At 39.3% G+C, this 27540-nt stretch overlaps 1 protein-coding gene across 4 annotated transcripts in view; it reads left to right on the top strand.

Moving 5' to 3' along the window:
- The first annotated feature begins 1760 nt into the window (after nucleotides 1–1760).
- The window catches only part of GDPD4 (glycerophosphodiester phosphodiesterase domain containing 4), an 88717-nt gene continuing 62937 nt past the window's right edge, over nucleotides 1761–27540 (top strand). For 2 of the 4 annotated variants that reach the window (XM_054437819.1, XM_054437821.1), the window contains exons 1-5: nucleotides 1776–1861; nucleotides 16021–16223; nucleotides 18251–18354; nucleotides 23990–24083; nucleotides 27177–27236. In XM_054437819.1, coding sequence (XP_054293794.1) covers nucleotides 16035–16223; nucleotides 18251–18354; nucleotides 23990–24083; nucleotides 27177–27236 — 447 coding nt within the window. In that variant the 5' untranslated portion in view covers nucleotides 1776–1861; nucleotides 16021–16034. Of the gene's footprint in view, nucleotides 1862–3276; nucleotides 3359–16020; nucleotides 16224–18250; nucleotides 18355–23989; nucleotides 24084–27176; nucleotides 27237–27540 lie in introns of those variants that run through there. The other 2 variants (XM_054437818.1, XM_054437820.1) reach the window with 2 other exon arrangements.

Below are 27540 nucleotides of genomic sequence, written 5' to 3'. Positions count from 1 at the left end.
AGAACAAGAGGTTTGCTTTGCTGAAGTTTCAATGTAAGTGGTGGTGGAGGAGAGTTGGGGGCAAGTTGAGGCTGGAGAGAAAGGTGAGATCCAATTTAAGGAGCTTTAACTTTTGGAATGTGTTTTAGGCATAGTCAGATTTGCATTTTTAAAAGATCAACAGTTGGTCTTAGATTTTGGGAGAGGTAAACTGGAAACAGTGAGGCACTTTGGGAGTCTGCTGCAGTCTACCTTAACGTAGCAGTATTAAGCAGGTTGGCATGTACTGAGATGATTAGGGCCTAGTGGGCATTGAAATGCAGTAAGATAATGACTAGGGGAAATAGGAAGTATCATAATAAGCAGAATTTGGTCACTCTGTGTAAGGTAGAGGGTTGGGGGGTTGCAAAGGAATAGGAGGAGTTGAGGATGAGACATCTATTTCACATCTTGTTATTTAGTGATTTAGAGCCATAGAAGATGGAGCAGACATGAAGTGAAAGATAATGAATTTAAGTTAGGGTTTACTGAGTTTGAGGTGTCTGCAGCAGGACAGCCAGATTGAAGGCCAGTGGCTGGCAGTTGGAGATAAAGGTCTAGAGCTCAGGAACGAGGTCAGAGTTAGAGAAATGGCCAGAGGAATCAAAGATTAAACAAACAAAAGTGAAAACAGGCCCATTGGTGGCCCTTTGAGTGTTTGAAACTGGTTTAAAAAAGGTAAGGCAAAGTGGGGATGGTTACTGGGTACAACAAATATATAGTTAGAATAAACAGGATCTAATATTTGACAGCACAACAAGGCGACTACAGTCTGCAATTATTTATTGTACATTTAAAAATAACTAAGAGTGTAACTGGAACATTCATAACCCAAAGAAATGATAAATGCTTGAGGTGATGGATACTCAATGTACCCTGATGTGATTCTTTTTTTTTTTTTTAGATGGAGTTTCACTCTTGTTGCCCAGGGTGAAGTGCAGTGGCGCCATCTCGGCTCACTACAACCTCTGCCTCCCCGGTTCGAGTGATTCTCCTGCCTCAGCCTCCTGAGTAGCTGGGATTACAGGAATCCACCACTATGCCCGGCTAATTTTTTTGTATTTTAATAGAGACAGGGTTTCATCATGTTGGCCTGGCTGGTCTCGAACTCCTGACCTCAGGTGATCCACCTGCCTTGGCCTCCCAAAGTGCTGAGATTACAGGCGTGAGCCACTGTGCCTGGCCTCCTGATGTGATTCTTACACATTGTATACCTTTATCAGAATATCTCATGTATTCCTACTATGAGGAGTATAAATAATACACTTATTATGTACCCATAAAAATTAAAAATTTGTTTTAAAAAGGCAGAAAAAATAGTTTAAAGTAAAATAAAGAGGTAGCCTGGGCGTGGTGGCTGGGGGGCACAGGGCTGTAGTCCCAGCTACTCTTTAGGCTGAGGCAGGAGGCTGCTTGAGCCCAAGTTTGAGGCCCAGACTGGGCGACAAGACCCCGTCTCTTAAAAAATATATAAATATATATATAGATTATATATATATATGGCAATTTTATGAATAACCGGGATACAAAAAATTGGTAATGCTTGAACTAAGTTATTAACAAGGACTAAACTTACAGTCAAGTTCTTTTTGTAAGAACCAAACCAAACCAAAAACAAAGAGAGCATACCTTACCGGACATTTAAAAGGTGGGGCTCTGAGCCAAGGCTGGGGGTCTGGCCTTAGCTTCAGCCTTGCTCTGGCACGGGGTGTCCTTGACCACGCCCACAGCCCCGCCGGGCCACGCCTCCCTCGGGCTGCCCCTCCAGCCAGGCGTCCATCTTAAGAGACGCTGGTCGCCGCAGGCGTGAAGCTTGGATTTGGGCTGGGACTGGGAAGTCTCGGTAAGTAAATGTGCCCAGTTCCGTGCTTCCTCCCTAAGCAGCACCAGAAGCAGGAAGTTCTATTAGTATTATTAGTCGGCAGCAAAACTTGAGGCCCTTTGACGTTGTTCGCTCACTCTGTCGGGTCGTTTGTGTCCCCTCTCGAGGATTACGGGCCTGGACCCCCTGCTCAGTATCTGACTGTAGCGGCTTCGTGTGTTTTCTAGTTTTCTAGTTGTTAATGGCGAAGGGGATAAAAGTCTGCTTCGACTATGCCAATCCTGGGCGGCAACCCTTGGGTTTTGACCTTATGAGCTGGGGAATGGCGGTGTCCTTTACTGAGATGGAACAGATTGCAGGAGGAATCGATTTTAGAGGGAAAAAACATCAGGGGTTCAGTTTTGTACATATTACTTTTGAGGTGCCTGTGAGAAATCCAAATGGAGATTTCAGTAGACTGTCGGATATATGAGTGTAGAATTCAGAGAAGAGCTCTGGGAAGGAAACAGTGTTTATTGATCTCCCCTTAAATATTAGGAATTTTCATGTAAACATGGCTACCCTGCTGGTGCTTAGACACAAAGTATCTGCAGGTGTGTAGACAATGGTGGTGGTAATTATTCTGGTTAAAAAGCTGCCTTTTATTCAATATCCAAGCAGCTTACCATCCTCCCATAGAGCTTTTTGTTCATAACGTCTGCCCTTGGATACCCGAGTATTTGCAATTAGTCACACCAAGTTCTATATGTATGCAGTAGTTTCATCATTAACCAGTTGAAAGTTTTTTTCTCATTTCCATTGTGATTTTTCTTTGACCCATGCATAGGTTTCTATGTGTTTAATTCCCAAATGTGGAATTTGTTTTTCTTACTGATTTCCAGTTAAATTGCACTGTAGTCAGAAGATATATTCTTAAGATGTCAAAGTTTATTAAAACCAATTGTGATTTTTGATAAATATTCCATGTCCATTTTAAAAAAGTACACTCTGCATTTGTTGAGTACAGTGTTCTATAAATGTTAAGACTAGTTAATCAAGTTTTACAGTCGTCTATATCCTTATAGACTTTTTTTCTGCTTATTCTGTTTTTTTTTAAGAGGTGTGCTAAATCTCCTACCATGATTATGCATTTGTCCATTTCTCCCTTAGAGACTAGGTGATTGGGTACTGTTATAGTTTCAGTGCTGCAAAAGAAATAGCACTCAAGTATAAGATTTTCTTTTTAATTCTCAGCAAGGCAATATACGTCTATAGAAGGGTGCACCCTTACATATGGAGCAATGGTGAGGGCACACTTGGACAAGGGAGGGGAAGGGGTTCTTATTCCTGACACACGTGACCCCTGCTGCTGTGTCGTTCCCCTATTGGCTAGTGTTAGACCGCACAGGCTAAACTAATTCCGATTGGCTAATTTAGAGAGAGTGAGGGGGTGAGTGGTTTGGCCGGAGTCAGGGTGGAGCAGGTGATCAGGATGAGTCAGGGCGGAGCTGGTAATCGGAATGAGTCAGGATGGAGCAGGTGATCGAAAAAGTTGCTTTACGAGGAAGTTAAGTTTAAAAGTAGAAGGCAAAGAATTGAACATACTGACATATTGATTCTTTGAAGAGAAATTTAGAACTCATATCTAATAGTACCTACAAATTGCAAATTAAAATTTTTGTTTTTTCACATTATGAAATGTCCCTCTTTGTCTCTAGTATTGCTTTTATGCCTCAAAGTTTACTTTGCTGGTCATATAGAGAGGTAGATTGTATTATTTGACTCCAATTCTTCACCCTTCCCTTAGTTACATTCTTTGGGTTCACACCTTTTTCTGTGTAACTTTACTGTGACTGACTACCATGAGGTGACCTGCCCTGATTGTTGACTTTGGGCTCAACCATATGAACAGACATTCCGTGAGGCAGAGGCTTGAAATGGGCTTGCATTTGGGACTTACTCTCCTGGACAACTTCCAACACCATGAGAACATACCCAGGCCAACCTGGTTGAGTGACACATGAAGGAAAGCCAAGTCATCCCAGTCATTCCAGCTGAGGCAGAACAGATCAGCGGAACAGATAGCCCATTAGCTTAGACGTGTGAGCAATAAACTCTTACTGTTAAATGCGGAACATACACTCTAGAAGGTAAAGACAGACAATAAACAGTAAACATCCTAAATAAATACATTATATAATATTTTATTTTCTATAGAAAAAAAGTAGAGTGCAATAGAGGAGTTAGAAAGAGGGAGCAGGTTGCAGTATTAGATAAAGTGGTTAGGGTTGACCTTGTTGAGAAGGTGACATTTGAGCAAGGAATTGAGGTGAGGTAACTACTACTTTTGAGGTTGAGATAGTCATTTAGGATTTCTTCCATCTTTGGGCAAATTAATGGGACAGAATACCTAATTCTTATATTCGGGATGCTGATGGTATTCTATGGGGCTGGTGAGAAGCTGTGGGGTGGTTGGTGTTGCCTAGCAACTGCCACCTCTGGCCCCTGTCTCATAAAGAGGGTCTAGGATGGGAATGTGTGATATTCTGGGTGAGAGGGATTACCTGGTTTTCATATGAGGCCAGTGTGAGGACTAAACGCTGATTATTTTTTTATCTTGTCCAAATTCCTATCTAAGGGGTCTGGGGAGTCATGCCCTACAAACCATAAATTCTCATCAGATGTGTTTTATTTAACCCTATATATCATGGTTTTCTTTCCAACCTGACTCTGGCATAACAATATAAGACAAAAAAGAAAAAAATATTTTACCCCAAAATATGTTTCTTTGCCATATTTTGAAATGGCCCTCAAAACTGTTTTTTGTGGGGTCGGGGGCGGGGGTGGGGGGGCGTGGAACATTTGCATCTGTAAAGAATCTCTGTTAACATAGCTAGATCTTTTTCTTCCAGACCCTTCTGATCCTAAAGAGATTAACTAAGATCAGAATAGGAAACATTTGTCACCTATTGTCTCTAAGGGCAGCCACTATAAGACTTCAAAACAAGTTTGGTCTCCATAATCTTTATCTTAACATGACCATTCCCTTTCTATGTATCCCAGGTCTTTAGACAAACTCAACCATTGTCAACTGGAAAATGTTTAAATTTTTTTTTTTTTTTTTTGAGATTCCAGGCTGGAGTGCAGTGGCACCATCTCTGCTCACTGCAACCTCTGCCTCCCGGGTTCAAGCAATTTTCATGCCTCAGCTTCGCAAGTAGCTGGGATTACAGGCGTGCGCCACCACGCCTGGCTATTGTTGTATTTTTAGTAGAAACGGGGTTTCACCATGTTGATCAGGCTGGTCTCAAACTCCTGACCTTAGGTGATCTGCCCACCTTGGCCTCCCAAAGTGCTGGGATTACAAGCGTGAGTCACCGCGCCTGGCCTGATTATACTTTTCTACTGTCACTTAAAGATGATTTGCAAGGAAATGGAAGGCAAATGTAGGTGCCCAGTTCCTTTTCTTAAACTGAATCTTCAAGATCTTTTTATTTCAATCTGTTTTTTTTTAAAAAACATAACAACAACAAAAAACTGTAGGTAGTCTTTATTTTCCCTGTCTTTTTCAGCTCCCTCCTGAACTTCCAAAATGTCTTCATTTATGGTCTGAGGCTGGGTTAATCACTCTATTCTCCGTGCTGCCTAGTGTATTGTATAGATGTTTATTCTAGAAGTTATTATATTATACTCAATTGCTAATATACATTTCTTCCACTATATTTAAATCTTATCAATGATAGCTTTGACTTATCACTTTGCTCTTGATGCATAACCTAATGCTTGGTCGTTTGAGTGCTCAAAGTGTGCTGAATGGATAACGATTATTATATTGAAAGCCAACATTCAGTTTACAGTATTTCCAGAACTAAGTTCTTCACATCTATTGATTCACTCAATAATCCCCACAAACTATATTGATATGTACCATTATCATCCACATTTAAAGATGAGAAAACTGAGGTACGGAATACTTACATAACTTGCCTAAAGTTGCATAGCTAAATATGGCAAAGCTGGGATATGAAACCTAGGCAAGGAGCTCCAGAGCATCTACTTTTTTTTTTTCTTTTTTTTTTCCCCCAAGAGGGAGTCTTGCTCTGTTGCCAGGCTAGAGTGCGGTGGCGGGATCTCGGCTCACTGCAGGCTCCACCTCCCGGGTTCATTCTCCTGCCTCAGCCTCCCAAGTAGCTGGGACTACAGGCACCAGCCACCGCGCCTGGCTAATTTTTTTTGTATTTTTTAGTAGATATGGGGTTTTACCATGGTCTTGATCTCCTGACCTCGTGATCTGCCCACCTCGGCCTCCCAAAGTGCTGGGATTACAGGCGTGAGCCACTGCGTCCGGCCCAGAGCATCTACTTTTTAAATTATGAACTATTTAAAATATACAGGAAAATATAACCCCATATATTTATAATTGTTAACATCTTTCAATATTTGCTTTATCTTCTTTTAGATGAAGTATTTGAAAGTGAATTGCAGACACCATACATTTTACCTGTAAATACTTTGTGTGAAACTCTAAAGGAATTTTTTTTTTTTGAGACAGTCTCGCTCTGTCCCCCAGGCTGGAGTGCAGTGGCGCGATCTTGGCTCGCTGCAACCTCCGTCTCCTGGGTTCAAGCGATTCTTCTGCCTCAGCCTCCCGAATAGCCGGGACTACAGGTGCACACCACCATGCCTGGCTAATTTTTGTATTTTTAGTAGAGACGGGGTTTCACCATATTGGCCAGGCTGGTCTCGAACTCCTGACCTCGTGATCTGTCTGCCTTGGCCTCCCAAAGTGCTAGGACTACAGGCATGAGCCACCACACCCGGCCATAAAAGGAATTTTTTTAACACAACCATATCATCATTTTCACACCTAAAATTAATAATTTACTAAACCAACTGAATGTAAATCAGTTAATAACCAAATTTCTACCAATTTCCTCCAAAAAGTCTTTTCACAGGTTCCAATCAAGATCTATACATCTGGCCGGACGTGGTGGCTCACGCCTGTAATCCCAGCACTTTGGGAGGCCAAGGCGGGCAGATTACTTGAGGTCAGGAGTTCAAGACCGGCCTGGCTAACTTGGTGAAACCCTGTTTCTACTAAAAATACAAAAAATTATCCGGGCATAGTGGTGCGTGCTTGTAATGCCAGTTACTCGGGAGGCTGAGGTAGGAGAATCGCTTGAACCCAAAAGGTGGAGGTTGCAGTGAGCCGAGAGCACTCCATTCCACTCCAGCTTGAGCAACAAGAGTGAAACTCAGTCCAAAAAAAAAAATTAATTAAAAAAAAATCCATACATCAATTCATATACTTATAAAAAATTTCTTTTTTTTTTCGAGACAGAGTCTTGCTCTGTCCCCCAGGCTGGAGTGCAGTGGCGCCATCTTGGCTCACTGCAAGCTCCACCTCCCAGGTTCACACCATTCTCCTGCCTCAGCCTCCTGAGTAGCTGGGACTATAGGCGCCCACCACTATGCCTGGCTAATTTTTTGTATTTTTAGTAGAGACGGGGTTTCACCGTGTTAGCTGGGATGGTCTCGATCTCCTGGCCTCGTGATCTGCCCGCCTCAGCCTCCCAAAGTGCTGGGATTACAGGCGTGAGCCACCGCGCCTGGCCAAGAAATTTCTAATTAAGATAAAATTTGCATACACTAAAATTCACCCTTATTTAGTGTATAATTCTGCAAGTTTTGACAAATGCATATAATTGTGTAAGTACCATCAAAATATAGGACAGTTTTTCTCCCAATCTGTGGCCTGCGTTTTTACTTCTTAAGAATGTCTTTTGAAGACTAGAAATTATTAATATTGATGAAGTACAACCTATATGTTTTTTCTATTATGGATCATGCTTTTGGTGTTATACCTAACAAATCTTTGCCTAAAGCAGGAACACAGATTTTGTCTATGTTTTCTTCTGTAAGTTTTATAGCTTTAGGTTTTATTTATTCATTTAGAGACAAAGTCTCATTCTGTCACCCAGAATGGAGTATAGTGGCCCCATCATGGCTTGCTGCAGCCTCAACCTCCCCAGCTCAAGTGATCCTCTTGCCTCAGCCTCCTGAGTAGCTGGGACTACAGGTGTGTGCTACCACATCTGGCTAATTTTTGTATTTTCTGTAGAGATGGGCTCCCACTATGTTGCCCAGGCTGGTCTCAAACTCCTGGGCTCAAGTGATCCTCTAGCCTTAGCCTCCCAAAGTGCTGGGATTACAGGCATGACCCGCCACACCTGGCCAGCTTTAGATTTATATTTAAGTCTGTGATCCATTTAATTTTTACAAAGAATGCAAAGTTGTGGGCCGGGTGTGGTGGCTCATGCCTGTAATCCCAGCACTTTGGGAGGCTGAGGCGGGCGGATCCTTTGAGGTCAGGAGATTGAGACCAGCTTGGCTGACACAGTGAAATCCCATCTCTACTAAAAATACAAAAAAAAACAACAACAACAACAAAATTAGCTGGACGTGTTGGCATGTGCCTGTAGTCCCAGCTACTCAGAGGCTGAGGCAAGAGAATTGCTCCTGGGAGGCAGAGGTTGCAGTGAGCTGAGATCACCTTCCACCGCACTCCAGCCTGGGCGACAGAGGGAGACTGTCTAAAAAAAAAAAAAAAAGCAAAGTTGTAGATTGAGGGTCATTTTAGGTGAATATCCAGTTGTTCCAGAACTATTTGTCAAAAAACCTGTCCTTTCTCCATCCTTCATACTTCTGTCAAACATGAATAGACCATATATATATGGGCCTTTTTCTGGAACCCATATTCTGTTTCATTGATCTGTATGTCTGTCTTTTTGCTGATTCCACACTATCTTGGTAACTATAGCTTTATATTAAGTCTTGAACTCAGGTAGTTTGAGTCAAAATACATTTTTTTTCAAAATTGTTTTGGCTAGTCTATTTCCTTTGCCTTTCCTTATAAATCTTAGAATCAGCTTATTGATTGCTACAAAAAAAAGTCCTCAGAGATTTTGATTGGAATCATGTTGAACTTGTAGATCTGTTTGGGGAGAATTGAGATTATAACAATATTGAGTCTTCTAATCCAAGAAAGTGGTACTTAAGATTAGAAGACTCAGTATTGTTATGACTCTTTACTTGAGTCTTTGATTTCTTCCATCAAGTGTCTTATAGTTTTCAGCATGCAGATCCTGCACATATTTTGTTAGATTTATACCTAAGTATGTGTTTGTTACTATTGTAAATCATCATTTAAATTTAATTTTTAAATAAATGTTTCATCTTGGAATAATTTTAGATTTATAGAAAAGTTACAAAGATAGTACAGACAGTTCTTGTATACTCTTACCCAGTTTCATTTTCCCCCAGCATTATCTTTTTACTGTGGTTCATTTGTTAAAACTAAGATAACAGTAGTACATTACTGGTAACTAAACTTCAGATATTATTCAGATTTCACCAGTTTTCCCATTCATGTTTTGCTGTTTCGTGATGTAAATAGTGATTTAAAATTTTTACCTTCTATTTGTTCATTTCTAGTCTATAAAAATTTTTGATTTTTGCATCTGGTTCTACCTTGCCAAACTCACTTATTCTAAGTTTTTTTGTAGGATTTTGGAGATTTTCTACATAGATAATATTGTTGTCTGCAAATAGAGTTTCTATTCTTTATGCCTTTTATTTCTTTTTCTAGCCTTATTGCACTGGCTAGGACTGCCAGTACAATGTTGAACAGGATTGGTGATAACAGACATCCTTGCTTTGTTTCTGATCTTAGAAAAAAATCGTTTAGTCTTTAGAAAACAATCAATCTTTCACCATTAAGTTTGAAGTTAGCTATTGGCTTTTAATATATTCTCCATATAAAGGCATAATATTTGCCATTCTATTCCTAGTGTGCTGAGGGTTTTTGTCAGGGATGGAGTTAGAATTTGCTCAGAAGTATTTTATGTATCTATTTAGATGGCCATATAGTTTGTCTTTAGTTTGATAATATGGTTAAGTTTATTGATTTTTTTTTTTTTTTTTTTGAGACAAGGTCTCACTCTGTTGCCCAGGCTGGAGTGCAGTGGTGTGATCTTAGCTCACTGTAACCTCCATCTCCAGGCTCAAGCAATCCTCCTGCCTCAGCCTCCCGAGAAGCTGGGACTACAGGGATGTGCCACCACACCCAGCTAATTTTTGTATTTTTTTGTGAATACAGGATTTGGCCATGTTGCCCATGCTGGTCTTGAACTTTTGGGCTGAAGCAGTCTGCCTGCATCAGCCTCCTAAAGTTGTAGGATTACAGAAGTGAGTCACCATGCCTGGCCCCAAGTTGATTGATTTTTGAATGTTGAATAATCTTTGCAGTCCTTAGGAAAACTACACTTGGTCAGTATGTATTGATGTATGTTAAGAATTTTTGCATTTGGATTCGTAAGGGATATTGGTTTGTACTTTTCTCAGGATATCTTTGTCTGGTTTTGGTGTCGGGATATTGGTCATATAAAATGATTTGGAAAGTCTTCCATTCTCTTCTAATGTAAGAGTTTCTATAGAATCGGTATTATTTCTTCCGTATCTGTTTGGTAGAATTCACCAGTGAACCCGTTTTTTTTTTTTTTTCTTTTCTTTTTCTTGATGGGAAGGCTTGTTTAACAAGCCTTTTTAACAAGGCTTTTTACTTTTTAATTTAAGTAAAATTCAATTTACTTGATAGATAAAGGGCTATTCAAGTTTTCTATTCCTTCTTGAGTGAGCTTCAGTAGTTTTTGTCTTTCAAGGAATTTGTCCATTTCATATATCTATAGAATTTATGCGAATGAAGTTGTACCAAATTCTTTATTGCTACTCTTTTGATGTCTCTAGGGTCTGTGGTGATGGTTCTTATTCCTGATATTGATAATTTGTGATTTCTCTCTTGTTTAATCTCCTTAATGATCCTGGTTGGAAATTTATTAGTTTTGTTGGTCTTCTCAAAGAACCAGCTTTTGATTTCATTGATTTTTTTTCCTATTTTTTCTATTTAATTATCCATTGTTATTATTCCTAATCTTCTGTTAACTTTGTGTTTAATTTGCTCCACTTTTACTGATTGTCTAAAGATGGAAATTGAGGTTATTGATTTTGAGATCTTTGTTCTTTTCTAGTATGGGCATTTAGCATTATAAATATCAATCTAAGTATTACTTTAACTATACCTTACAAATGTTTCTATGTTGTGTTTTCATTTCTATTCAGTTCAAAAGGTTTTAATTTCCCTTTTGATTTTTTTAACTCAGAGTTACATGGAAGTTGCTATTTAAAATATTTAGGAGTTTTCCAACTCTCTTATTAATTTCTAATTTAATTCTAGTATTTTCAATTCTGTTTTCCAATTCTAGTGTTTTTCAAGTCTACTCTATCCTGCTTACTGTTATTGAGAAAGGGGTATTGAAATCTCTGACTATAATTTTGGATTTGTCTATTTCTCCTTGGAAGGTCAATGAATTTTGATTTATGTTACTTGAGGGCTTTTTTTTGTCATTTTGCAGATTTATTAATAAAATTGAAAATGTGTATAATCAGATACCAACAACACATCAAGTATGAATAATAATAATAATAATAATTTTTTTTGAGACTTTCACTCTTGTTGCCCAGGCTGGAGTGCAATGGTGCCATCTTGGCTCACCGCAACCTCCACCTCCTGGGTTCAAGCAATTCTCCTGCCTCAGCCTCCCGAGGAGCTGGGATTACAGGCATGCGCCACCATTCCCAGCTAATTTTGTATTTTTAGTAGAGACGGGTTTCTCCATGTTGGTCAGGCTGGTCTCAAACTCCCGACCTCAGTTGATCCACCCGCCTCGGCCCCACAAAGTGCTGGGATTACAGGCGTGAGCCACTGTTCCTAGCAAGTATGAATAATTATATATTAACTCTCAAATATGTCAATGTCTATGCTGATGGAAGAAAGAAAAGGAAACATTAGAGTTTCTAAAAATTTTTATTAATACATAATGTTTGTACTTATTTATTGTATACATGTGATATTTTGATACATGCATAGAATGTGTAATGGTAAAATCAGGGTATTTAGGATATCTATCACTTTGAAAATTTATCATTTCTTCGTACTGGGGACATCTCAAATCTTCTAGCTATTTTAAAATACAGAGTATATTGTCACCTGTAGTCACCCTACTATGCTATCAAACACTAGAACCTATTCCTTCTCTCTAACTGTATGTTTGTTCTTATTAACCTACCCTTCTTCATCTGCCTGCAACCCCATGTCCTTCCCAGCCTCCGGTAATTATCATTCTACTCACTATCTCCATGAGATCAACTTTTTAAGCTCCCACATGAGTGAGAACACACAATATTTGTCTTTTTGTGCCTGACTTATTTCACTGAGCATAATGACCACCAGTACCATCCATACTGCTGCAAATGACAGAATTTCATTTTCTTTTTATGGCTGAAGAGTATTGCATTGTATATATAAGCTCATTTTCTTTATCCATTTGTCCATTGACGGACACTTAGGGTGGTTCTCTATCTTTGCAATTGTGCATAGTCCTGCAATAAACATAGGGATGCAGGTATCCTTTTGATATACTGATTTCCTTTCTTTGGATAACTACCAAATGGTGGAATTGCTGGATCATATGGTTACTACAATATTTTAGTTTTTTGAGAAATCTCCATATTGTTTTTTATGGGCTGTACTAATTTATGTTCCCACCAACAGTGTGCCTCTATCTTTGCCAGCTTCTTTATTTTTTGTCTTTTTGATAATAGCCCTTCTAACAGGGGTAAGATAATATCTCACTGTGGTGTTGATTTGCATTTGCCTAATTATTAGTGATATTGAACATTTTTTCATATACTTGTTGGCTATTTGTATGTCTTCTGCTGAGAAATAGAAGGGGTTTGGTTTGTTCTTGGTTTTCCCGTTCCTTGAGGTGCATAATTATTTATTTGAAATCTTTCTACTTTTGATGTAAATGTTTATTGGTATAAGCTTCCCTCTCAGCATTCCTCTTGCTGTATCACATAGGTTTTAGTATGTGTTTTTTCATTTCATTTGTTTCAGTAATTTTTTTTCTTCTTAATTTCTTCATTGACCAATGGTCAATCAGGACCATGTTGTTAAAATAATTTCCATGTATTCATGTATAATGAAATTTTCAGTTTCAAATATTTCTCTTGTTATTGATTTCTATTTTTTTTTCCATTGTGGTCAGAAAAGATACTTAATGTGATTTAGATTTTTACAAATTTGTTTAGACATGTTTTGTGGCCTAACATGTAGTCTATCCTGGAGAATGTTTTATGTGCCGATGGGAAGAATGTGTATTCTGTAATTGTTGGGTAAAATGTTCTGTATATATCTGTTAGGTCCATTTGGTCTTTGTTTTCTTTCAGTACTTTGAAAGAAAAGTTTTTCTTTCATGCCATCCTCTCCTATCGTGTAAGATTTCTACTGAGAAATCCACTCTTAGTCTGACTGGTTTCTCTTATGTGTGACTTGATGCTTTTCTCTTGCTGTTTTTGGAATTCTCTGTCTTTGGCTTTTGGCAGTTTGACTATAAAGTGCCTTGGAGAAGACCTTTTTGGGTTGAATGTGTTTGGGGATCTTTGAGCTTCCACTATCTGGATGTCTGAATCCCTTGTAAGACTTGGGAAGTTTTCGGTGATTATTTTATTAAATAGGTTTTCTATGCTTTTCCCCACCTCTTCTTCTGGAATATCCAAAATTCGAGTACTTGGTCACTTTATGGTTTCCAAAATGTCATGTAGGGTTTCTTTATTCTTTTCCCTCCCTCCTCCCTCCCTCCTTTCCATCCCCTCCCTCCCTCCCTTCCTTCCCTTCCTCCTTCTCACTCTCTCTTTCCCTCCCCTCTCTCACTCCCTCCTTCCTTCCCTGCCTGCCTGCCTTCTTTCTTTTTTGAGATGAAGTCTTGCTCTGTCACCCAGGCTGGAATGTAGTGGTGCAATCTCAGCTCACTGCAACCTCCGCCTTCCAGGTTCAAGCAATTCTTCTGCCTCAGCCTCCCAAGTAACTGTGATTATAGATGTACATTACCACGCATGGCTAATTTTTTGTAATTTTAGTAGAGACGGGGTTTCGTCATGTTGGCCAGGCTGGTCTCTAACTCCTGACCTTAAATGATTCCCCCCGCCCCCCGCCTCGGCCTCCCAGAGTGCTGGGATTACAGACATGAGCCACCATGGCCGGCCGGCCTGCCTTCTCTCTCTCTTTCTCTCTCTCTCTCTCTTTCTCTCTCTGTCTCTCTTTCTCTCTGTCTCTTTCCCTCCTCCCTCCTTTTCCCCTCCCCTCCCCTCTTTTTTGAGATAGAGTCTTGCTCTGTCACCTAGGCTGGAGTGCAGTGGTGCACTCTTGGCTCACTGCAACCTCCGCCTTCCAGGTTCAAGTGATTCTCCTGCCTCAGCCTCCCAAGTACTTGGGATTACAGATGTGCACTACCAAGCCCAGCTAATTTTTGTATTTTTTAGTATAGACGAGGTTTCATCATGTTGGCCAGGCTGGTCTCGAACTCCTGACCTCAAATGATCCATCCACCTTGGCCTCCCAAAGTGCTGGGTGTGAGCCATCGTGCCCAGCCAGCCTTCCTTCCTTCCGCTTTTCCTTCTCTCTCTTTCTCTCTCCCACTTCCCTCCCCTCCCCTCCTTCTGTTTCTTTCACCTTACTGGGTTATTTCAAATGACTTGTCTTCAGGTTCTGAAATAATATCTCCTTATTGAATTATCTCATTCGGATTCTGAATTGTTTTTCTGATTTCTTTGTATTATTTATCTGTGTTCTCTTGTATCTCATTGAGTATATTTAATATTGTTATTTTAAATTATTTGTAGGCATTTCACACATTTCTTTTACATTGGAATCTCTTGCTGGATAATTATTATATTACTTCGAAGTTGTCATGTTTCCTTGCTTTTTCATGTTTTTTGTGTCCTTATGTTGATATCTGCACATCTGCTGTAACAGTTGCTTTTTCTAATTTTTTGGGTTGGCTTTCATAGGGGAAGATTTTTTTTTCTTGTAGATGTATCTATAGAGTTGGTTGGGTGGGGCACTTTAGTTTTTATTCTGGGTTCATGCAGTAGTATAGTCTCCCTGGGATTTCTTTGGCTGTAATCAATATCAGTGGTGTCTATGATTTTGTCAGTGGTTTATGCTGTGGTTGTTAGCACAGGCTGCAGTGAGGCTTTGCTGGGGATGGGGAGATCAGGCAGGCCAATCCTCAGGCCCCAGTGGTGGTGGTGGCAGGCCGATTGTTCCTGTCCTTGGACCCCTGGCCAGTGTACACAGGCACTAGTGTTAGCAGGTCGAGGTGGGCCAATTTTTAGGTCTCTAGGTGGCTTTCTTGGGTACTGGCAGTGTTAGCAGTGTGCAGGGCAGGTGGGTGGGACCCTGGAGCCCTGGGCAGCATATGTGGTGTCAGCGATGGCAGTAGTGTTAGGGGCCAATCTTTGGTCTCCCAGGTAACATGCACTGGTGCTAGCAGTGACAGCAATAGGATGGGTGGGTCAGTCTATAGGTCCCCAGGTGGCATGTGTGGGTAGGCATTGGTGGTGATGGTAGTGCCAGGTGATGTTGGCCTGTCCTCAGGTTCCTTGATGATGTACACAGGTGCAGGTTGTGGTGGGTGCCTGTGTTCTTAGTGCCATTGTGAAGCCACATGCTACATATTTTGTTCTATCTCTGAAATATTTTTTGTTGGCAAAGGAAAAATAAACTTGTCACATTTCAGCCATTGTTGTTTTGAAGATTCCATCATTCATAATTGAAGCTAACCCTAACTGATTCCATATGGGAGAGGAGAGAAAGGGAAGGAGCAGCCAGTTGTGTGTCTGAGTCACTTATTAGTCAAGGATGGTATTTTCATGTACCTCACCCGTGCCTTTAACATCTCAAGTTATTTCAACAGCATATTGCAATTTGAGAAGTACATTTGTATATATTATCTAATTTGATTCTTCAGCATCTATTAGTTGATGAGGACAGGGAATATTGTCCCATTTTAGAGGTGAGAAAACAACCTAGAGTGATGCAGTGATCACAGTAAACACTCAACAAGTTAGTGGGAAAGGTAGGAAGAAACTATTCTTCTGCCCCAAATCCAGTATATTATCTTTGATTATAAACAGTTTTTTAAAAATCCATCTGTCTTTGATAAAATTTTCTGTAGAATGGTGGGATAAGGTACATTAAGGGGAGCTACACTAGATCCTGATTATTTTATTTGTCTTTCCAGCTAAAGGGTGAATCATGTTTAAGAAGGTCAACAGGATTGAGCACAAGAGGAATAAGACAGAAAAACCAAAAAAGCTTAATCCATGGATTCCACGCATCTTCAACCACCAATGCTATGTCACCTTCCTTACTGGCTGCTATAGTTGCCTCTGGAAATTCAGACAATGGGAAAAAACTAAAGTTGGATTTTGTTGCTGCACTTGGGTACAGACTGATAAGGAGCTGGACCACATTTTCTCAGATGTGGGGAGCATAGGCTGGCCGCTGGCCCCATGAGGGCTTTTTACGGTCTCCAGGACTGGGGATGCTAGGGCTCCATTTCTTCCATAAAAGTATTGCACCGATGTTAAACTTACTGAAACACGTACTTGCTTTCTTCATTTTCTTTCCTTCACTTCATTTTTCACTTTTATTCTTTACTTTTCCTTACTACCTCTTTTATGTTTATTCATTAATTCACTTTTGCATTTATTCATTCAGTGAATCTTGAAGAAAAAGTGATGTTCGGGTGCAATTAGATATTTTTGGTTAGGGATTACAGGGATGCCTCAATTGTAATTTGCTCTCCTCTATGAATTTCTCTTCTCAGGAGAAAAAAAACAGCAAGTGAGAAACAAGGTGCCCCTTTATTATTGGTCAAGCTAGTGGTGATTTTCCCTAAGGAAGAACTCTAGTAAGGCTGAGTGGTGGCACGTGGACTAGCCTTTTTTAGGGCCTCTATTTGTAAGCCATATGTTGGAACCCTTTGGTGAGCTACATGGTATAAGTGATTAAATGATCAGCACACTGAAATGAGAACAGAAGAGCAAAATCATGTACCTTTACTTATTTGTAAACATGGTCCAGCTAGGGTCCCAGAATCAGACCAATTGGGTCATTAATTTCTTATACCTGAGGTGGGGAACACAAGGAAAGGGGTAGGAAATGGGAGGTTTCCCTGCAGTAGGAAGGAATGTTCTTCTGTCCCCACTGTATCTTTCCTGCTCAGATATTTGGCCTCTATGCTACTCACTGGGGATAATACAAGTGCTTCAAGCATGGTTCCTGCTCTCAAGGAATTCAGTCTACTGTGGGGAAAGATAAGTACACACACAATCTCAATATAGTGAGAGAAGTGCTGTAACTGTATGTGCATGTACACAGGCACATACCAAGGGGAAGGCCACCTTTTAGAAGGTGACAGGTGATTAAGAATTGGATAGGTAGAGAATTGGGGATGGTGGAAGAATTGGTATTGGAGGAGTAGTCAAAGGGTATAGTGAGTTTGGAGATTGATACAAGGTTTATTTTAGATGAAGGAGAGGACATGAATGTGAAGAAGTGAGGGGAAAAGTAGCTAGAGAGGGAGATGGGTCCAATGTTGTGTGGTTTTAAGAATTTGACTTCTGCCATGTTGGGAATAAAGAATCCCCAGACTTTAAGCTGATGAAGTAGTCTGAGCTGTGTTTTGGAATGATTATTTGATTGTGTGGAGGACGTATTGAAAGGGACAAAACTAACACAGGGAGACTTCTTTGCCTTCAGAGAAAGCAGTACCTTCTCCATAATGATAACCTCCATTTTGGCTTTGAGCTTACACAGATCTGGGTTCTAGTCCTGCCCCTGCCACTTCTTAGCTGTGTGATCTTGAATCAATTAGTTTACCTCTCTGAGCTTTCTTCTGCAAAAATGAGGTTGATGCCCAACTCATATGGCTCTAATGAGAAATAAATCAAATGAAAGTAGCTTGTGAAATTCCCTAGCATTTTACTAGAACAAAATAGCTACTTAAAAAAATTATTCTTTAACTCTGATTCCCCCTTTCTTCTCTAATGGGGTAGATTGATGACTAAATGAACTAATTAATGATGAATGAATCAATAAATTAATTACTGAACAAAACATTTGATAGCTGGAGAGGCAGATGAATTCAACAGATGATTTTTGAGAGCCAGCTGCATTCAAGAAACAATGCTATGTATTGGTAATACAGAGATGTTCCTTTTCCTCAAAGAAGAAACAATGTAGCATCAGATAAAACATAAATGCCTAATTCCAGTTCAGTGTAAGAAAGGTTGTAAATAGGCATATACAGGATTTGGTAGGGGTAAAAAGAAGAGAGTGATCACTCCAGCCTCAGGAGGGTAATGCATGGCAGTGCAACTATGCTGACCTTTGGCAAGTGTATACAGAAACTGCTGAGGTAACAAGGATAAATGGAGCTAAGTTAGATTTCTTTTTTCTCTTCCCAGAAAGAGCAATTATTTTGCCCGTGCCTGGTAATTTCATTTGTCTTGTCTCTGATGTTGCTGTTCCTGTGGATAGAAACATCCAATGAATACTTTAACTTTGACTGGTGAGTTTCACTTTTTGTAGTTTCGTTTGTGTAAGGGTATTTTGGTCTGATAGCCACCTGGATTCTACCTCAGGCTGAAAAGATCTGGTGATATAGTAGGGAAGGCGGACAAAACTGGGCTTTCCATAGCTTGTGGGTGAGAGGCCTGCCTCTGGGGCAGGGGTAGGATGCTTAGCACCCTAACCTGTTGTACTTTCTTCCACTGTGCTCAGTCTCATACTTAGACTAAATCTGGCTCAGTGGGAAGCTTTCATGCTTCCAATATCCACAGTCCTTCTACTCAGATAATGATTCCCTGGTATTTTTTCTTCAGTCTCTTTGAGTTACTGATGTTGACACGAGTTGGTCTTCATGATCTCTGTCCCTGAACCCTGCCTTCTCTGCTGCTCCTCTACCCTCTTCCTCTCCCTACTCTTCTTAGGAGGCTTCCTAGGATTCCGAACACAGTGACAGGTATCCCTTTCCAGTACCCTTTCATGGCTAAACTCCTACTCTGGAATGTCCCCAGCCCTTTTCTGGCTTGATGTCTTCTGACCTTCCTGCAAATCTTGTTATTTGGTATTTGGGGGAGAAGGATCTGTTCGGATATGGGGCTTTTAAAAATGGAATACAGTTGTTGTTTTCTTTGTAGAAGTAAAACATGGTTTGTTATTTTATGTGTAAAATGCAAAAAGTTAGAAAGTATAGTATCTGCCTAGTCTCACTCTTGAGAGATAATCACTTGTTATATTTTTCTATGTTTATTTTTATATTATGCTCATATTGCATACATAATTTTGCTTTCTCTTTTCACTTAATAAACATTTTAAGAAAATTTTTAAACTCCTAATGAACATCATTTAAAATAGTTTAAAAATATTTCATGACAGATGCTATAATACACTTAGCCATTTTTAATTGTTAGGCATTATATGTGTGTCCAATTTTCTTGTTTTTATAAACTAGTAATGCAGATAAATCTTTGTATTCTGACTAATGTTCCTAGATTAGATTCCCATAAGTGGCATTATTGAGTCAAGAAGAATAAACGTTGTTAAAATTCATTATGCCCCAAAATTAGCCAGGCATGGTGGTGTGTGCTTGTAGTCCCAGCTACTTAGAAGGCTGAGGTGGGAGTATCCCTTGGGCCTGGGAGGCAGAGGTTGCAGTGAGCCAAGATCGTGCCACTGCATTCCAGCCTGGGTGACAGAGCCAGACCTTGACTCAAAAAAAAAAAAAAAAAAAAAAAAAATTTCATTGTGTCTGTTGCCAAAGTGCTTTCTCAAAAGGTTATAGCAATTTCTATTTAAAACAGAGGTATATGCAGCATTAAATATTGTAATACTGCATAATTTTTTTCTTGATGAATTTTTTTGTTTTAATTCGAATCATTTAGTTTCAGAACAAGTTTATTTAACTAATTTCTTTTCTTTTAAAAATTATTTTCCTTTGCCTACTTATTCGTTGGGGGTTTTCAGTTAGCCTTCTCACTGGTTCATCTGCAGTTTCATTTATGGGCCAGTTCTGAATTATTCCACAGAAATTGTATTTCAATATAAAATATAAATGCTATGATATAATTCATTTATTTATATTTATAAATTTTAAAATACCAGCTCTGAGATCCATAGTTGACAAGGTTTATGCAAAGTCTAATATCCAAATCTTTCTGCCTCTCTCCCCATCCCTTGAGTGGTATCAAAGTCCTGGGGCTTACCACAAGACAGCAAAAATAGCGTGGTGGTGGTAAGAAGAAACCCTGGTCATCAAAATGACACTGGTCACTCTGGTCATATTACTTTCATTAGACAGTGCCTCAGTCAAGCACTGGTCCCTAGCTACTTTTTGGAATTGCTCTTCCAGGCATTTTACAGAAATATCCCTCACAACAGGCTTTTGCACTGACTACAAGCATGGCTTGGAACCCTCACCATTGTTCCCAAGACTGAGATGCTTACTGGCCAACTTCCATGATCATCCTTGCAGCCATCCCCCATTTGTGATCTTCGTCTGCCAGGATGTAGTGTTGTAAATCAGGCACAAGTCTCAGTACCAATGAAGTCTTCAATCTTAGTGCAAAGTTGCAGCATAGTCTTTCATTTTCTTCATATGTTTTTAACTTGAAGACTATTTTGTATAATAACTAATATAGCTATACTAGCTTTGCATGGTTTATCTTTTCCATCCTTAATTTTTTTAACCTTTCTGTAGCTCATGTTTTGGAAGTTTCTCTTATAAATAGCATATGGTTGGGTTTCTCAAATCCAGTTTGGCAATATTTGTCTTTATGTTTCAAATACAAAATAGCTCTGTACTAATATATCACTAATATATTTTATTTGAGCTTACATCCATATTCTTCCTAATGCTACTGTCCTATCAGTTCTGTGTTTTTTTGTTGTTGTTGTTGTTGTTGTTTTTTGAGGCAGGGTCTCACTCTGTTGCCCAGGCTGGAGTGCAGTGATATGATGATCTTGGCTCATTGCAGCCTCTGCCTCCCAAGCTTGACTGATCCTCTCACTTCAGCCTCCCAAGTAGCTAGGACTACAGATGCAAACCACCACACCTAGCCAATTTTTGTATTTTTTTGTGGAGACAGGGTTTCGCCATGTTGCCCAGTCTGGTCTCAAACTTCTGAGCTCAAGTGATCTGCCCACCTCGACCTCCCAAATTGCTGGGATTGCATGTGTGAGCTACTGCACCCAGCCCTGTGTTCTTTTTTCCTCTTTTCTTGCCTAATTTTATATTAAGTATTTTTTATTACTTCATTTTTTCCCTGTATTAAATTGGAAGGAATACCCATATTTTCTCTCCTACTCACTCTTGCTGTCTTTTTTGTACCTACCCTGGAAATTACAACATGTAATCTTGACTTACCGAAGTCTTATATTAGTATTTTAACCTTTTCCTGGATAATACAAGGATCTTGAAACACCTTAACTTCATTTACCTCCTTCTGAGTTATAAGCCATTCTCATCATATATTTTAATCCTACATACTTTTCCAACCACATATGACATTATTGTTGTTTTGTATAGTTAATATTCTTTTAGATTTACCTACATATTTACTTTTTTTATTGCTCTTCATTTTATCATGCACCTCTGATCTTTCATCTAGAATCTTTTTTTCCCTGTATAAAAAATAACCCCTACGTGTGCCGTAGAAGATGACTGTTAGAGAGAGGCCTAAGCTGTGTACACCATCAAGCCAGTACCTAGGGGGAGCAGACTAATAACGTCTGTTCACACATTTAGATGCTTCAAAGCTAGGATTCATTCCCCCACAATCACAAACTGGAAAAGTTTGTGCTTACTCCTAGAATTTAACCCTGGAAGGTTCCAAATCAAAGTGCATTGTGTTTACGAGATTACCTTCTCCCCTGTAGCCCTGTGAAGTTTACGAGAGCTTCCTGTACCTCAGCCAATTCTTCTAGAGAAAAATTACCCCAAATGCTACACTATCTCTGTATTTCCTTCCTTATTTGGATCTTGGCTGCATAGTTCTTCACTGTCTGGTAGATGTCTGATGCTTTCATTTAGATTTTTCAAAACATTTTGTCTAGCTTTTCTAGTTGTTCCCCTTAGCTAGAAAGCAGAATTTTTTCGTAGGATAACTGTAACTCTCTCTTTTCCCCTCTGTGTGTGTTGTTTCTCCATTTCTCACTATGCGAGGGTTCCTAGGACCTCCACCATCAATGTGTCTTTTTTTTCATCTAGAGTTACTGTCAGCTGACAGTTGGTGATGCTGATATAAAACATTGCAATATGTATTGGGGAAAGGTGCAAGAAAGCTGCATCTTACGGCTGTGAGAAAGCAGGGAAGGGGTCCTTGAAGGTTTCTTTAAACATTGTTATAATGATAACAGAAAATATGGATTTTACATGAGTAGGTTGCATTGACTAGGCTGCCCCAATAAAGCTGTCTTGGTTGAGTGAGTAGGCCTACATCAAAAATGTAGGTGTGATTATGCTGCTAGAGGGATGTAACACAATGGTCCAGAGCGGAGAGAAAACTGCTTAAAAATACTAAGTCAGAAGAAGCCTAAATTGGACACATTCACGTAGAGTAGGCCTACTGCATAGTCATCAGCATTGTATATTCCTAGCTTAAAGAAGTGATGGCCAAGAAAGGAGACTTCCTTTTTCAGTTCCCACTGATGTTCAGGCAGTCACATAAGCAAACTCCTTCTTGCTCTTTTCACTCCCTTTTTTCACATCATTACCATCACCAACAGTAAGTACAGTTACTTACCAGGATGGGAAGAAGTAGAGGGAGAGAGAGAAAAAGCCAAATCACAGTTCTTCTTTCGCCTGTAATCCATAGCTGGGGGGTGGGAACTTCACTTGAGTTTGGTGAGAGGGCTTTGAAGTAAAGCAAACTAATAGTAATATTTACATGTGATCAGATATCCAAAAGAAAACCTTTTAGGTTGAAAGGGATTAAAATAAAATATCAATGTGACCAGTAAAATGATGAGAAGAAAGAGGAGTACCATGAAATGACAAACATTAAGTTTTCTTTGTTACTTGGAAAGCAAAGTCAATATCACAATTTAGTTAAACTGATTAGTTCTTTGACTACATCTAGAGTGCTATTAAGACCTGATTTCATGGTTTTTTTTATTTCAAAAATTTTTTTTCAAGATCTGTTTGTTTTGATAACCACCTGTGCTTGGGTTAAAACATCCTATTCTTGTTTCATGGATGTGAATCATTCCTTTACATCATGGAAGATCTTAAATATATTTATTTTGTGGCTCTTTTCTGATTCTATTAATTATGTTTTCTTGGGTCCAAGTTTTTCTATTTGTTGGCTCATAGGGTTCATTTGTTGACATCCCTTAAATGTTTTCTGATTCCTGATTGTGAGCTCATCTTCTACAGAGCAGTCTTCCCAGTCTTGATCTGGGATACCTTTTGCTAGTTAAGGCTCTTTGCCTGTTTGTTTCTTCCTAGTTTATCTCACAGGCCTTGTCCAAGAGAATTTCCTTTATAATTCTTACTGGTGTAGTTATATGTTCACTAACCTGTAGTTGAATTCTTAAAAAATTTAATTTCTCCAGGTTTTGTACGGAGAGGAGGAAATTTCTGTTTCCTTGAGATGAAGATTCAAATTTCTTTGTGTTAATACCTAGATCAAGTATAACATTGTTTCTCCTAACAAATCATTAACAATTTTCTCTCATATGCTACATTAGGAACAGAAAAATTAGGGCTTTTTTTTTTAATATGATGGCTGTGATTGCAATTATATCCAAAAATACATATGCATGTGGACAAGGAGCCTGCCAAAGTGTAAAGTATTAGTTTTGTTCAGGCAGTAAACCTATGGAATGTATTGTTTCTCTTCCGGTACTCCTAAATTTCTGTATTATGTTATTTTTTAAAAGAGGACGTAATTTTTAAATATGTATTCTAAATAACTTAAGATCCTACTGCATTTACAGACCCCCATGAACATCCCCAATTGCCTACAGAACACAACTTTAAAACTCCTCATATAATTATCCGCAAAAGCTGCTGTTTACACACTGCTTCTTTTTATCTCCCTACATTTTCTTATGCCTTATCTAGTCTGGTTTTGTCCCCATTCTTGACACAGATGCTACTGATTTCTGCATTATTTTAAGAACTGAAACACGTTTTTTTTCAGGGTCACTTTTCTAGGAAGAGGATACTGGTTTTTCTGGTCTATTTTTATTCTGAGTTTAGCTGGGATCCTGACTGCCTACTCTTCATTGCTGTTGGTGAGTAATGCTTCTCATTTCTTCCACTCCCTTCCTGAGAAGCCTGATGAGGTGTTCTTGCCTGTGGTATAGTATCCAGTTGATACTGGGGACCCTCAGAACCTAAGATCACTCTTGTCTTAGTAGAGTTGGGATTTACATTAGCTAGTTGAATTTTAGCCACAAGGAATAGGACGTGGAAGGAAAGCCTGTTCTATTAGAGGATGTGTCCTGCCAGTTTGGCCCTTTGCAAGTGTAACAGAACATCCTTTTTCTATTTCCTTGTTTCATACCCTATCCTATGGTTCCCTCAATATTGTCATTTTAGATACCCATAGCTTCACAGCAGCAGTATCTTTACTCATCTCATGTCCCGTCTTCTGAAAATCAGTCTTTCTGGGTCTTATAAAAATTTGCTTATTTGTTAAATTTGTTGTAATGTACAAATGCTAGTCACCTAGCCCAGATGCAAAGTACAGTTTAGCAAAAGCCTTTGGCAATAGTGTGACCTTGCTTCTGTTGCCTAACATAGTAATGTCACTTAGTGTGAGAAATTTATGCCAGGTAAGAGAAAAGTCTGTGGAAATGGGAGGATAACTTTAGAAAGAGTTTTGCAGTGCCCATTTATACATAGGGCAGATAACTTTCTCTGATTTCACCATTCCTTTCTCTATTGAATTCTTGTCTGATACAGAAGAACCTAGCCCCCAAATATGTTGCTATTTGCATGAACTTTTTCTTTCAACAAAACTTATTAATCATTATATGAGCAGAGCATTGTGAGAAGTGCTGAGTATACGAAGATCAATAAAAGCTAAGCAATTTGTTTTCATGCAGTGCACTTCATAGAGGTAGATGTGAGATATAAGTTATAACTATTCCTTGTCACTGGAGTGGGATCTTAAAGGAATGTTAGATTTGGACATATAGATATGGTAATGAGGAAGAACATTGTGGGCTGAGGGAGCTTCATGACTAAGCAAGACAGAAAAATATAGGATGTCTTGCTGAGAGGGAAAGGTCAGTTCTGTTAGTATGTAGGGCATAATGAAGAATAATGGGGGGCCAGGCACTGTGGCTCATGCCTGTAATCCCAGCACTTTGGGAGGCCGAGGCGGGTGGATCACAAGGTCAGGAGATGGAGACCATCCTGGCTAACATGGTTGGAAGTAAAGCACTCCTCAGCAAATGTAAAAGAACAGAAATGATAACAAACTGTCTCTCAGACCACAGTGCAATCAAACTAGAACTCAGGATTAAGAATCTCACTCAAAACCGCTCAACTACATGGAAACTGAACAACTTGCTCCTGAATGACTACTGGGTACATAACGAAATGAAGGCAGAAATAAAGATGTTCTTTGAAACCAACGAGAACAAAGACACAACATACCAGAATCTTTGGGATACATTTAAAGCAGTGTGTAGAGGGAAATTTATAGCACTAAATGCCCACAAGAGAAAGCAGGAAAGATCTAAAATTGACACCCTAACATCACAATTAAAAGAACTAGAGAAGCAAGAGAAAACACATTCAAAAGCTAGCAGAAGGCAAGAAATAACTAAGATCAGAGCAGAACTGAAGGAAATAGAGACACAAAAAACCAATGAATCCAGGAGCTGGTTTTTTGAAAAGATCAACGAAATTGATAGACTGCTAGCAAGACTAATAAAGAAGGAAAGAGAGAAGAATCAAATAGATGCAATAAAAAACGATAAACCCCGTCTCTACTAAAAATATATAAAAAAAAAATTAGCTGGGCATGGTGGCGGGCTCTCATAGTCCCAGCTGCTCGGGAGGCTGAGGCAGGAGAATGGCGTGAACCCGGGAGGCGGAGCTTGCAGTGAGCCGAGATTGAGCCATACTGCACTCCAGCCTGGACGACAGAGTGGGACTCCGTCTCAAAAAAAAAGAAAAAAAAAAAAAAAAAAAAGAATAATGGGGAAACATGGCTGAAAAGATAGGTTTATGAGATTTTGGAAGGCCTGGAAAGAAAGGCTAAGACATTTGATATAAATCAGTTTTCTATTTTAGGAAAATTATTCTCGATGTTGTGGTTTGGAGGGTGGCTATAGGCAGAGAGACCAATTAGAAACTTTTTTTTTTTACATGGGGAAAATGTAGATGAAGGTTGTGCTGTAGGGCAAACTGACCACTGAATTGTACCACTTTTATGCACAATAAACATGAAATGGTATAGTTAGGATCTAAGGTGGGAATGAATTCTGGTGTCCAATAAAGCAATATATTTTAACAAACTTTCTACTCTACCCTACCTCTTTTTGGATACATACAATGGTAACAACAGTGAAAAAGGAGGGGGACCTGGATTCTATTTCTAGTTCTGTCTTTAGGTTACTATGTAACCTTTGTCAAGGCATGTAACTCTTCTGACCTCAGTTTCATTTTTTTTTCAAGTAAGAATGATAATATTTAATAAAATGGTATAATATAGGGTTAAGTAAAGAACAAATGAAATACACATGAAATTATTTTGATAAAGAGGTAAGTGCCTTACACATCAAATTATCATTAATATCCTAGGCATCTGAGGACTCCAGTTCTCAATTTCTATCTTTACACTGACTTGGTGACTGGCTAGATTTAGATTAAAATCCAAGATTTATTGAATCTATACCAGTGTTAACAAGAGTGGTTGACAGTTGAAACAACAGCCCTGTTTCCCTAAAACAAGAGTCCTTGGAAGGGCTGCCTTCCAAGACCTTTCTTCTCTTACAAGTGAGTCCAAGTAATACCAGGAATAAGGTTCCTCACAGGGAAAAGAAATGGGCAGGAACTCAGGAAGAGTATCAGTGTGGTAATTGTTATGGAATCTTAGAGGAGGTAACACAGAATTCTTCCTGAGGTTGCGGGTGAAAGTTATAAATAGGAGGTGAGATTTGAACTGGCTTTGAAGAGTCAGTGGCATAGGGAAAGGGAGCTTTTTCAGGCAAACAGCATGGAAAACTACCAGAGCCTAAATAAAGTACAGGTATGGCAAGAAGTGAGTGTACTACCAGACTGTGAACGGAATTTGGAGCTATAGGAACAGTGCTTTGGGTGGCAACTTGGTGATTTCAAAATAACTCTCTTTTTCTTCTTTGCTTTTGCAGTTACTTGGATTTTTGTTGCTTTGGGAAGGGATTGAACTATACCTGCACTTGTGTCATAAGGTAGGACATCTGAGTCCACATAGGAAACCTTAGACCAGGACTGAACCTTAGACCAGGCCTGAACATGCTCCTTGGTACTCAGTTTTATATACGGGGTTACCCTCTCTGTTATTGTTCTCCTTGGAGAGAAGAGATTTACTTACACCATATTAACTGAAATAATTAAATTTCTAATGTTGCAACTGATTTATGGAAGGAGCTGAACCCGAGCTGAACCCAAACTCTTATTTGTTCTCACTACTTCCTATTAAACTCAATCTGTAGCCCTGTTCTTCCCATTCCAGTAAAATCTTAGGCACTCATT

The sequence above is a fragment of the Pongo pygmaeus genome, chromosome 9, assembly GCF_028885625.2.
Source record: "Pongo pygmaeus isolate AG05252 chromosome 9, NHGRI_mPonPyg2-v2.0_pri, whole genome shotgun sequence".
In the NCBI taxonomy this organism is placed as follows: domain Eukaryota; kingdom Metazoa; phylum Chordata; class Mammalia; order Primates; family Hominidae; genus Pongo; species Pongo pygmaeus.
This window is presented reverse-complemented; position numbering and strand designations above follow the sequence as displayed.